Source organism: Xenopus tropicalis, chromosome 2, assembly GCF_000004195.4.
Source record: "Xenopus tropicalis strain Nigerian chromosome 2, UCB_Xtro_10.0, whole genome shotgun sequence".
Classification (NCBI taxonomy): domain Eukaryota; kingdom Metazoa; phylum Chordata; class Amphibia; order Anura; family Pipidae; genus Xenopus; species Xenopus tropicalis.
In genome coordinates, this window is record NC_030678.2 from 139,172,993 (window position 1) to 139,187,024 (window position 14,032).

The 14,032-nt window shown below is 37.7% G+C and overlaps 1 protein-coding gene across 3 annotated transcripts in view; it reads right to left on the minus strand.

The window, feature by feature from the left end:
• The window catches only part of myo1a (myosin IA), a 57,650-nt gene that overhangs the window by 40,042 nt on the left and 3,576 nt on the right, over window positions 1-14,032 (minus strand). For 2 of the 3 annotated variants that reach the window (XM_012956815.3, NM_001008062.1), the window contains 2 exon segments: window positions 5,719-5,858; window positions 3,968-4,083 (listed from right to left, as the gene is read on the minus strand). In XM_012956815.3, coding sequence (XP_012812269.1) covers window positions 3,968-4,083; window positions 5,719-5,844 — 242 coding nt within the window. In that variant the 5' untranslated portion in view covers window positions 5,845-5,858. 3 annotated transcript variants of the gene reach the window in all.

The following is a 14,032-nucleotide window of genomic DNA, read 5'->3' on the forward strand; positions in this document are numbered from 1 at the left end:
TAATTCCGGGAGCTGCCATGACTTCATATATATTAAGAAGAGAGAGGCTAGACTTACCAGACAACACAATGCAATTAATGAAGTATATATATTGAATTCTGTTGTTGCTGAGCACTTTCGTTTCAGGGAGATAGCTTTATAATCGGGTCTCTAATGGATTTGGCCTGTGGCCGAGACAGTGGAGGTTAAAAACGAGTCTCAAACCTATATGCCTGTCTCCAGGGTACATTGGTTTTGGCTATCATCACTCTCACACAAGCAGCATTATAGGACCTATTAAATGTATTGCTTTGTGGACAAATAGTCGCCAGTCTCTTAAAACTTCAGAGTTCCCAAAAGCACAGGATTTACCACATAGCAGGAAAGTTTAAAAGCAAACTAATGCATGGGTTTTTAAACTGAGAAGTCCCAGCTGCTGTTTAGCCAATCCTTGAATCATTACTTTGAAGACAAATGCTGCCTTTTGAGCACAAGTTTCTCCATAAAAAGCTTATTTATCTACATACTGCCATCTATGTGTGGCAGCTGCTAGTGATGAACGAATCTGTCCCACTTCGATTTGGAAAAAAATTTGCAGCCGTGATTTTTTTTAAACACAATTGCAACTTTTTTGATGCAGCCGCAACGTTTTTCTTACTCTGCAAATTTTTGTCGTGCCAATTTTTTGTGGCAGTTTTGCAAAAGAATCCGCGAATGGCGAAATGCGGAATTTCGCAGTGAATTCTTACCTGTCAAAACATTAAACCAAGTGGCCATGCTGAATTGTAGAAACCCTGTGCCCTATTGCTATTTAGGTTTTGTTTAAAAATGTAGAGTTGTTCAGCACCAAGTTCATTCCAGGGTCTCTGTAGCAAGCAGAATGGAGGTCTCAGTAAGAATAGCTAGTGCAACATATAGAGACATACTGCGGCTTTCATCATAATTCCCTACTGACTGATAAAGAACAAAACTGAGGCACAAACTGCATTATAGGTTTCACTCTTCTATTCTTATAGCCATTTCCTTTGGTGGCCCAGCATGGCTGCTAAGTGCTCCTATATATATAGTGCAAACTACTCCTCTCAAGGGGATAGTAAGTTGAATGAAATGTAATAATATCTACTGTGCCACCGGGGATCATGCTCTGTCTCTTCACCTGAGCACCTAGAGGAAGTGTTTTAATGACTGGGAGGTGCCCAGTTTCAACATGAACTGCACTTTATTCAAATACAAAAATATGCTACACGACACTATTATCTCTTGTGCCTTCTTAATGGTAAGGTTTTCTTTTCAACTACATGTTAGGCAGCCTATATTTATGCACATAAGAGTTACTCTGAAATTTATACAGTTTTCAAACCACTGGTCCACTGAAATCAAGAAGCAATGAGCTGGAAGTGTAGAAAGCACATAAGGCAGTAACATTTCTACACAAGTTTATTGGTTTAGGAAGCCTGTTTTACACTGATTATTACATACACCTAATGCTCAAGGGAAATTAGTCCGTGGAACTGTTTTCTTCATTCCACTTTATTAATATGCCCCCAGGGATTAATTCTAAAACTAAAGAAAAAGAGCAGACACTCAAAGCAACTCTCTAAAAAGGTAGGAGTTTTTAAAAATCACACAATGAACAAAAATTGGCTGGTGTGTTTTGTGCACCTAGACACTTACCTGTTGCCCTATGTAAGCGCTTAAGGGCACAACACGCATCAGGCTATCTTTAGAAATACGGTCCCTAGTATATGGGCATACAGTAGCACACCTTTTCTCTATTATAATACTTCAAGTATTGCTTTACATAAAGCAATACCTGATGAGTCAGGAATACATCTGAAAGGAGAAAATAGAGAAACACCCCTACGAGTGGTCCCTAATTTGACTTCGATCAGATGCACCATTTGGGTATATGTATATACTTCGTTTGCACATTACCCTGTGGGTCCCAGTGTAATTGATTTAATTCTACAGTGAAATCACACCAGCGTCTATTTGAGAGTGATATTTGAGTGTGGGTGGTGCAGCTATTTCTCTCTCTTCTTTTTAATTTTCAGGAATACATCTGAGATGGCTTAATAGCACTAAAGCCACCCCAGAGGCCCCCACTGCATGCCCGGCCCACTCCTCCGAGCATGAATACTTTTTTCTTATCTTCAGTGCTTTGTGAAGGGAGATCAGAGATCGGGGGAGCACTACGGGGATTAGGTCTGGGTCGGCAGGGTTTTTCCAATGCCCCACTAGCCCAGCCTGACCCTTGCTGCATTAATAGGAACAGTAGAATAGCATTTAAAGAGTCACATGCAGCCGTCATTATGTTGGTGATAAAAGCTGCATTATGAAATTGAAATTGCACTTTACACCCCCATACAAACTGTATATGCTCTCAGTTTGATCAAATTGTTTAGGCAACTGCCAGATGACTGTATCAGGGCCCTTACTGGACAATTGGGCTTACTTTGTTTAGACAAATCATGTGTGCATGGGGCCATTGGGTCATATAGGCAGATATTTGCATATGTTCCCAGCTTTAGAGACAGGTGTCCCAGGCACCTCCTATATTTTGTGTCACAGTCCAGAGTGCAAGTCTATGGATAGAATGAAAACTGAGCACATATGATCCCTATTGTCTTGCCGAGGGGAATTCCAGTGACTCAACTTTTCTCTTACAATATGTGCAAAATAGGAATAATGCTGCTTCTGTAATGGTAAGAACTGGGACTTCATTCCGGTACATAAATTAAAGATGTAATCTCTTCTTAATGTAATTCTCTCATTAATTTCAGATAAATTTATCTGCACCTTACCCATTCCTTAGCTGTTATGTACTTAAATTGACATTCGCTGCTTCTGTTTCTTGTTCCCAAAAAGTACATCTAGTTAGTCTGCAGAATCTTTGGTACATGAATTACTTCCTAATATTCCTTTTAAATGCAATTGTATTAATTACTCATGTACAATGCTTATTTATTTTCCAAAAGTATTATACACTTGGAAGTCTTGTAAAGCCCATGGCACCCTGTGACATTATCAATAGTAAAACAAAATTTCCCAGATATTAGGAAGGTTCATAAACCCCATCAGACAAGGATCACATTGGCACACTGATGCATTCCTCGTCTGACTGGTCTCCGTAGGCAAGCTGTATGATAAGCTCAATGTAGCCCAGCATGTGGGTGGCAAAATAGGGCAGAGATTCACATGTTTGGCACTGTCACCAAATGAGCGGCTCTCAGTGTGCTTTACACAGGCTACTAGTATCTGTATTTTTACATATGGTGTATGGAAAAAGGACCATTGTCTATCATGGCATTTTCTATTTATGTAAGTGGAAAGTGACCCATGGTGATTACCAATTAATTACTATATTTAAAGGCAAATAACATGCAACCCTATGCCATAGCCATTAGACAGATGTAATACAAGAGATAACTGTATCAGGTAGCTCTAATGTGAAGGCTGGACCTACTCTACTATATTATACAGTCCATTAGGTAACCTCTCAGCTTGTGCATCAGAACCCACGCAACACGTACTACACTATTTCACTACACAATATTGTAGGGATTTGCCCAGCAATACTTTGCCTTAACATATGAACAAATACACTGATTTAGGGAGCCATATTTCCATGGGAAAACTATATAAGCTATACCCAAGGTTATGTGGTAAGCCTAGACAGCTAAAGACTATACGGTCTGATATACTTATACAAACCATTAAACAGAATTGATGTATATTAAATACATGCATTATTAGTTTATTTTTCTATATTGATGAATGTAGTTAAATGGACCAACACAAAATATAATCACTCATATACAGTATGTATAAACATAACACAGTCCTGTTTAGTATCGCTTTTCTCGGAATTTCAGCACACAACTTGCTTTACATTCTGCTGAGCAGGAATTTACTGTCTGTTTGCATTACTTGTCTGCTTTGTGCAGCTGTTGCATCATTAGATCAGAAAACTCTGCAAGTAACTTACATGTGTGGCTTCAGCTGGTACAGATTGCAGTTCCTGTACTCCTCCACTTTCTCTGGGCTATAAATGGGGAGCGACTTGTAAGGATTCACTGAAATGACCACATTTCCTATATATGTCTGGTAGGAAAGAAAGAAACATATCAAAGAAAAGCATTTATATTTATATAAAGGGTAGGTACTCATATTTCGACTGTGGGATCTTTTATTGGCAGAATTACTGATGCACTAACTTGGAGGTAACATGGCACTGCCTGCTGTACAGGGGACATTTACTCTTACACCACAGTTATGTCATTGTGGTCTAACCAACCTTTGCACCTACGTTTAAAATGGGTGTGAAAGCTAGTTGTATAATTGCCAAATTCACTTTCTGCACAGAGCACCCACTTCCCAACATGTATAACAACTCACAGATCCATGTGAAAGGCCTTGCATTGTGACAGCAGCCCAGTCCATATTGCACTTGATGAACAGGTTTAATAAAAATTATTCACATAGCTGAGACGTATTTCTTCACCAGTCAGAGATAACAGCACTTAACTCCCACCAAAGAATGTGGCGTTTCGCAATTACAAGTGCAAGCAAATGCCTGCATTGATAATGTATAAGGCTTTACAATGGAAAGTGCAACTGATACAGGTCTCCTTGCCACCAATCTTAGCAGGTACAGGTATGGGATTCTTTATCTCATTATCCAGAAAGCTCCAAATTACGGAAAGCCTGTCTCCCATAGACTACATTTTAATCAAATAATTCAGAACTTTAAAACTAATTTCCTTTTTGTCTGTAATAAAAAGGTAATAATTGATACCAACTAAGATATAAATAATCCTTATTGGATGCGAAACAATTTAATGAATGTTTTATTCATTTTTTTAGTAGACTTTAGGTATGGAGATTACAGAAAGACCCCTTGTCTGGAATACCCTTGGTCCTGAGCATTCTGGATAACAGGTCCTATACCTGTATATATATACACACAAAATTGCCTGGGTGCCCAGTATGTATGGAAATGTAAACAACAAAAGGACACAGCACTCACAGGGCTTAGAAGAAAAATAAAAAAATCCAGGAGTTGTGACCGAAATGTCCACATAATTTAGTTGCCACATTAAGTAATGCTTTTAATTTAATGCTAAATTTAACAAATAGTTATCAGCAAGGCCAAGTCGACTTCTCTTATCTTGCTGTACTTTACTTTACTCCCTGTTGCTTTGTCAGTTGATTTATTCTTCCTTTTCTACTACTCCTTTCACTTCCCCCATTCTTTACTTCTTCTCTCTATTCTGCCTTTCTGTCTCCTCCTCACCCTTTACTATTGCCATTATTGAAAATTGTAAAAAAAAAAAAAAAAAAAAAAAACATTCAAAAAGGAGGAGGAAGGGCTAAAGTAAACTTATGAAATCACTTTTGGCAGCCTCCCAGTATAAATTGCTTATTTCTAATCTATAATGCCTGAGCTGCTGAGTGCATGGATACCATATGGTATGAATGGTTTCAACAAATTCATTATTTAGCAAAGAAAAACCCCACTGATATGGAATCCATGTTTGTCAGAAGGTGGGGTTATTTGATGTAACCAAAAAATATCTGGGGAGTTTATGCATGCTTGGTTTCCAGTTATTGACTGGAGTTTATTGAGGTAAAATATTATCTGGGATATGTGCAGAGAATAATATCTTACAAGAAGCTGCAAAGCTGGATATGGATTAAATGATAAAAGGGAAGGAACAGCACTAGGTCTATACTTACATAGATTTCATCACTTTTGAATCTTTCCTTCAAGTTCACTAGAAGCGACTCTTCAGAGAGGGACTCTAGAAGGATCATGTCCCCAACCCCCACCATTCCATCCATGAAGGACGATTTGAAGTCCATGTTTGCAGACCTCACTGAAATAAACACAAACAAGACAGTAGTTACTGTATAAGCACACCATTAAGTTGCAGCACTGAGATCCTGAGCTTGATTCTCACCAGAGCACCATCTATAGTGAGTTTGGTTTCCTGTGTTCTGGCAGATTCCAAGAAGTAGAGGTACACAGTTAACCAAAAAGTGGGTTACATTATTCACCCAAAGAATGGGGTATTTCCTAATGGTATTAACCTAATGGTGATATATGTAATACATGTAAAGGATAATGATCACTATCAATAAATATTGCATATTTTCAATACAGGAACCAGGGAGGCCAAATAATATTTTAGCTTAGAAAAAGCAGGATTTAGCAAGTCACATAGCATTAAGCTGCCCTTTACATAATTCCATTTACAGTACAGGTTACACAAGGGACTGGGAGAGGCATAACCTTGACACACACTTTATCCACCAGTTCAGTTACTAGCACTGAGCTATCAGTTATTCAGCCACTCCCCTGTTACAGAAATACATTAGAAGTACATTCTCCTGTCAGGCCTGCATTTACAAATTCTTTATATAAAGAATTGTTCAAAAATGTATAAAAAATTTATGAATCAGGAGGGAAGGAAAGTGCCTTTTGTTTTGTTTGGGAAGTGTACTAATAGAATGCTCTGTATTGAAGGGTTTTAATCATATATTTATATAAGGAAGTTGGGATATTTTTGGGCAGACTATGCCCTCCTAAGCCTTCATTATTCTGTGGCAACAGGACAATGAGGAAATATTTAATTTGCAGGTACAAGGAGATGTTATATATTTACAGGTTGTACGGTCTCTCCATGCTTGCGTGGGTTTCCTCCTAAACATACAGAAAGGTTTATTGGCAGATAACAAATGGACTGTAAGCTCCACTAGGGGCTGGGAATAATGTGAATGTATATTTTGTTGAATATATTGGCTCTATATAAATAAAGGATAATACAAATGTGGAAGCCAGACAGAGAAGAGTAAACCAAAACCACAAAACATGATAATGAACCAGCAGAATATCATTTTGTTGCTGATAGTATGTCTTTAAACAAATCCTTTCTGCATTTTATTTTGCAGGATCAGTGGAATTATTCATTTTTATGCAGTAAACTGAAATACTTCTCTCTATCTAATATTGCTGCTTTTGTAGTTACTTTTGCAGCATTTAAAACAAAATGAGGGGAAAAATATGTCATCCTTCAAGGATAATAACCATTCCAGGCTTATCAGTCATTTATGAGTGTCAATAGAACTCTTTTATGGTATAATGCTTAGCAACGGAACAATTTTATAGCAGTGATAGGCATGAATAAAGAAAACGTATGCATGTATTAACTCTGTCCAGATGTAGCACATAGAAACATAGATAGAAAGTTAAGGCATGCACGTTTGTTAACAGTACATCGGCATAAACATACTAAAACAATTGATGGCTTTTAAATTGAAAAAACAGTTTGATTCTTCTAAATTGGGTTGTAACTTTCAAATCCTATCTATGTATTAGAGAACTATAGGTAAAAAGCTTGAGCATATTTGTGCTACATTTTTATTCATTAACTGCAAAGGTATGTACAGTATATCCTTATATCCTGCTGCCCGGACATGTTTAATAAGGCCTTTACACTGGGTATTAGTAAAATAACTGCACAATATAGAGTGAAATAATCAGTGTAGATATCCTGTCTTACTACAGCCATAATAAGATAAAGACTGAATATTGGATGCCAACTGGAAAAGATAAAAAATATACATGTTTATTACCATGCATTATAAACCACAATTATTACAATGGCTTGAAAATGTGTAGAAAGGAACATTTGATTATCACTTCTGATCAGATAAAGAAACATTGGGATAATCATGGCTAATAAATGACTAAAGTGGAATGCAACAGTTTATTGGCGTGACTAGATGTTTCTGGGCATTAAAAAAATCTATTCTGCATTGCACAAACCTATAGAGAGTTGACCTTTTTCACAAAAATATGCACCATGGCAGGCACTCTATATTCCTGGGACTCCTGCAGCTATTGGGTATGCTGGCCCTTTTGTTTTGCTCCTGTATATCAAACCAAAATGGTAAAAAAGGCACCAAAATTCATTGATATTGACTCAAATTACATGGCACTGTGAAAGCCCCAAAGGCATGACATGGACATCAAACAATGCTGCCAATTTATCTAGGTTGCTATGTTCAAGCTGGTAACAAAATCAATGATCCAGCAAGCTCTCAACAACATCACCATTTGGTTACCCCTAAAAAAAATACTGCCATTTTCTAATTTTAAGGCCATCACACCCAAAATTCCACTCAGTGTCAGAAGCTACTCTCCTATAAAACCTTAAAATAACAGCGCCACTCTCTCTCTATTCTCTTTTTGATTATTTGAAGGTATAACCCTATAACTTAATACAAAAGGGCCAACAAAAAATCTCTCAGTAACCTACAGTGACCAGATGATTGTTTTCTTTTATGCATCTGCTTTAGAGCAGCGAAAGCTAACTGCTGTCTGGCTACTGTATGTGAATATACCAAGGAAACTGTTGTTACTGTAACTACAAAACCACCAGTCTTTATTAAAGAAGTCTGTAGTACTTTCAGTAATTTACATAGCAAAATCAGTGGAGGTAAAGAGTGAGGCTGACATCATGTAAACATTAATATCCAGGTACTGGCATTCCAGTGTTAGATATACAGGTATATTGCATCCAGTGGGAAGATTCTGACTTTTTAATCTGAAGGCAATCACGTCATGGACATGGAGCTAGATGGGTTTTGCCAGATAACTGTAAATGGTGAGATTTGGGTAATATGCTCATTTAATGTTGTGGCTATGCCTTGTACTATTGCATGGTCATTGTTACACTGATGCCTCTGTATACAGTATATCTACAACCTTGCTACGAGTTTAGAAAACTCAACCTGGTGGCAAACTAGGGTGATATTTGGGCTGAATACTTATTTGCTGCCATCATAGAAGATTGACTTTTATGACCACAATTTTATATATTTTTAACCTTTGTAATAGCAAATAGAGCCAAACCAAATGTTGAACCACAAAAGAGATGAGAGGGTTTAATGTCTCCTAACCTGGAACTAGAAAATGTGTCAAGCTGTATTTGTTTCTACAGCTATATAGAGTTGTTGGTAAGTAATTATTAGCCCACACTAGTCTGACAAGATTTGCAAAGTTAAATTATGGGTTAGAAAAAATGATTTTCCTCAAGTATGTTTAGCAACCACCGCTCCAAAACATTTTAAAAAAAATTTGAAATCATGAAAAAAAAAAAATCAAAATGCCATAAGATCCATTGGTACAGATGCAAAAAGGTATCAGGCAATATAACCAGCCTGTAAAATGCCAAATATAAAAATGTAAGATTATCAGTATGAAGCATGATGTTGTAGGTATGGATTGGCTAAGTCAGGTGTAGTTGTTGTTACTTTTACATGGTAACTCTTTTGGTTGTATTGCTGATTGCAGGGGCCAGGGAGGGCTCTGTCTTTCGAATTGAGACTTCTTACCCTGGCTTACGAGTATGGGGGTTATTTCTTCTCTGCCCCATGCCATATCTAACAGCTACAGTACCTGCCATGGGTATGCGCCTTGTGTCTAACTGCTAACAGTTTTATACTGGGGATGTGGCAGTCACATCCTTAGGCGAAAGAAAGTCTCCAGTTAAATCCAACATCTGCCTTAGATGCCAGTTGGCAGGTCTGGTTAGAGGAAGGTCACAATGTGACAGATACTTTGGAAATCACAATAATATATTTCTTTATTTTAGTTAAGCCCTAAGAATGCAATGTTGTTGCAGTTTTTTTAACCATATTACTAGCAGCCAGGCATGCGATGTTTCTAAAGAAATGCTCTTACGCTGCTGTATATTTATATAGTGCTATTTGTTAATGCAGTGCTGCACATATAATACAGGTATCAGAACCCTTATCCGGAAACCCATTATCCAGAAAGTTCCGAATTACCGAAAGGTCATCTCCCATAGACTCCATTTTAATCAAATTATTCACATTTTTAAAAATGATTTTTCTCTGTAATATTAAAACAGTACCTTGTACTTGATCCCAACTAAGGTATAATTAATCCTTATTAGAGCTAAAACAATCCTATTGGGTTTAAATACTGTTTAAATAATTTATTTAGCAGACTTAAGGTAGGAGATCCGAATTACAGAAAGACCCCTTATCCGGAAAACCCCAAGTCCCGAGCATTCTGAATAACAGGTCCCATACCTGTACATTAACAGTACAGAATGGGAACAGACAGCACAACAAACAAGATTAAGTGCCACAAATTAGGAGACATAGGGGGTATGAGGCCCATGCCCTGTACTGTAAAGTGGGAGAGGAAATCCCCTACTTACTAAATGGGTTTATAATGAGTTGTAACTAGAATAAATGCCTAGGATTTTATTTTATAACTGGACCCTGATAGCTTAGTATGACAGGATAATAAAAAAAGCATATGTTTGACATTTCTATATATGCTTCCCACAACGGACATTCAGCCTAGAGACTTGCTGAATTCCCCTGGGAGGAAGTCGGACTAGTAAAGGATACAGAAGCTCTGAATGGATTGTCATTAGGTTTCTGCAAGGATAAAATATATTATGATGCTTATGGGAACATTCAAAGTGCCAGCTCTTGTTAGATAACATCCTGATGGGAAGTATGCCGCGTGTACAAGCAGTGGGCCGAGCTCCACAATGCTATAGAGATTAAATGATTAATACTACTGTATAGTGCTGTGTACATAAGTAGCGCTTTATAAATAAAGATATACATACATACAATGCTGAAAATAATAAATTATCCACCAGATATCACACTTTATTTCATGGTTATAGAACCGAGCATATATTTAACCATTACCCTTCAGGCAGAGCAGAAGAAGTGTATGACAAAGGTTTTACAATTAGGCGGCCAGCTTCCTGTTTTCCAAAAAGAAATGGAGCAACATAATCAATAGAACAAAGGACAGGAAGTAATAGCAGCTTGTCACGTGCCCACCTGGGAACAAGAACATGCCAGCTTTCAATATTTGATCAAGGAAAACACATTTTATAGCAGTTTACCAGAGAACAGAATACTTAGATGGCACCCTAACTCTTTAGCATTAATGTACAGTTAGGGTGGCCATATCATAACCTTTTATAAAGACTCGTTTGAAAAATGCTTGCTGTGAGCCAACTGATTGGTTCTTTTTTGCTCGGCCTGTTCTTTCCTGAGAATTACATTGGTAGGCATAGTTTTAGTTAGAAGAGGATGGATGGAGGACTGGTAAGCCATATTGTACATTTGGTTTTACATCCCTTTGATTATGTGTGATCCACAGCAGATCTCTAACTAACGGAAGCTTGTCTATGATATATTGCTGGGTTCCTAAGAATACATGCTGATGATTTACATGTTCAGTCATCACTGCTGCATGGAAGGAACAAACAAGCTCAAGCAGGACGTTGCTGCTTGCAAAGTAGATGGAAATTATGCAGGTAGATGTTTCTAGCAACAGAATGTGCAGCCCTCCAATGGGCAGAGGCCAGCCACTGAGCTGAATAAACGGTTGGTCATTCAGTTTCCTTCTTTAAATTTGGGGATTTGCCAAAATGCTGTCTGGATACCATGGGCATGCTGTCCAGGCATTGAAGTTGGGTAATTGTTGGAGAGTTGCCAATTGGACATTCATACCAAGGAATAGGCTTCTCTTGGGTAATTGAATGGCACATAGCCAGTTTTATATTGGCTTGAGCTGCAGTTTACACAATTGCCTTCCTCAGTTGTAGAGTAAAATGGGGGTGTGCGAGTCTGTAATGTTGTGTACCTTGCTCGTTGTGGCACAATTACGTTAGCAACAGGTTACTCATTCACCTGACAAGTGTGCCCATGAGCCTTTTAACTTTCTCTTCAGCACTTCAGACTCTTCAGCACTATCTTTGGCATTGACAAGCATTTGTACTTGGGGGGGGGGAGCAGTTGCCAAACCCATTGTACCCCATTACAGTGATACCACAACTGTGTTGCTCTAGCAGTTAACAGGGTTGAGACCCTCACTATTATACTACAGAAAAGTTCTGTAATCCACTGATTGTGATGTTTAAGAATAGTCAGATTAATAGTCCTAGTCAGTTTTTTTTTTTTTCAATTCCAGAACTATGTTTTCCCATAAAGGAACCACACATATTACACTTTTGAGGTCCTATCACTTTAAGGGTTGAACCTCTTGTTTTAGCCAGGGAGCTATAACCTCACAGAATAGTAATCCCTACCTTGGTGCTTCCGTATTATACAGTATTTAATACACAATATCATTTACAGTAATAATGGCTCAACAAATGTCAGACTTATTTCTGACATTCAAAAGAGATACTGCAATGAAAAATGAGATACCATATGTAGAGGAAGAAAATCAAACATATAGGAAACAAAGAAAGCATTTGTGTAATAGTCACAAGGATGTAGCCCTACCCATTGCTTTGTGATACCAGTTGGGCTAGAACTGCTTTTCATTACTGACAGCCAGCTACGATATAATACTGGGCCAGTGTACTTAGTTTGACAATAGAATTAAGACATTGCAGGACAGACTGGACAATTGCAATCTTGGTTTTTGTCAGAGTGTTATCTTTACAGTTTATTTTCTTTAGGAATAGAAAAAGAAGAGACAAGACTGCTTAGATGTTGGGTCCTACTTGCCAGCTGTTGCTTGCACATAGCTTTATGGCTACATCCTGATACATTTGTGTGATTTGTGTGTCTATTCCCAACCCATCTATCTATCTCAATGTTATTTTGCTTTATTTTGCCAGACACATATTTTGGAAATATCAGCAAGGAGCAATAAACATTAATCACTACTAGTCTTTTTGTATGGTTTGTATTTCTTTTTTGTTGGTGCTGTATGTTTTATAGCATTGGGCTGGGATTCTTCATGTTTGTTTTCACAATATGCCAGAAGAAGAGGGATACGTGATTGGAATCTGTTCACACAATCAATCAAGGAGTCACCTTTAAGCATATTGTTTACAAAAGCTTTTAGCAACTCCATGATAAAGTCCTAACCAAAGAACAGGGGAGGGGGGATTATCCTGCTGTGGCTAAACTGTACATTCCTTTACTTTGCAGAGAATTCTCTGCCACTTTTGAAGACGGGTAGTGATGTTCCACTTCATTGTAAAAGTTTTCCCATCATTCCAAAATGGTAGCCATTGTTATACTTGATAGTACTGCCATGTATGGCGCTAACTGCAGCTCTTTCTTAACATTCTTAGCACAATGTCCTTACTTTGAAGTATGTGCAATGCTCTGCAGATTCCTGCAGCAATCAAGTTGTTCATGGACACAAAGAGACTTCCCATCTACCTTTGCCTCCCGAGCATGGTCAATAAAGCTAATCTTATCTTCCCTTAAATAAAAAAGTCTAAATAATCTGCTGTTTCTATGTAATAAATCCATAAATCTAGGTCATAAATAGGGAGTGATCAAAGATCATTTTGCATCCAGTAACCATTCTGAGCCCCATGTTCTGTGCTTCTGGTACATTCCCTTTAAAAAACACTCTATCAGAATCTTAAAATTAGATTAAACTTGTCAAAAGCTTAGAGCAGCCCTTTAGTTTATGATGAAATGTAAATTCATGAACAACTTTCAGGGTTTGGCTCCAAGAGGATGTTGAGGATTGTTGCTTAACTACCCCAACGTGACTGGTTGGCATGGCTGGCTGTAGCCACTGCTTTTGGCAACTGGAGAGCTGCAGGTTTCTTTAGGCAATGCGTGAGCACATATAGCTATATGTAGCAGTTTTTGTTTCATACTTCAAGCAAGTGGATTTCAAGGGCTGTGTTCAATCTTATTGAATATTTTTATAATTTATCAAAATTAGCTATAAGCTACATGACGTGGACAATAATACAGGTTTTAGTTCATACAGTGAACTCTCACGAATGCCAAATACTAATCTATGAAGTATGGGGGGGATCAGCTGATCAGGTAAAAGTGGACTTCACTTTGAACACACACACACATTATACATATACAGTATAGATCACATGTATCACACATATATGAATTAAATATTTTAATAAAAATACATTCTCAAATTAACTCTTGCTTATGTTTCATGTTGGTATACATATGGGTGCCTCATTGACTTCCTCTTTACAAT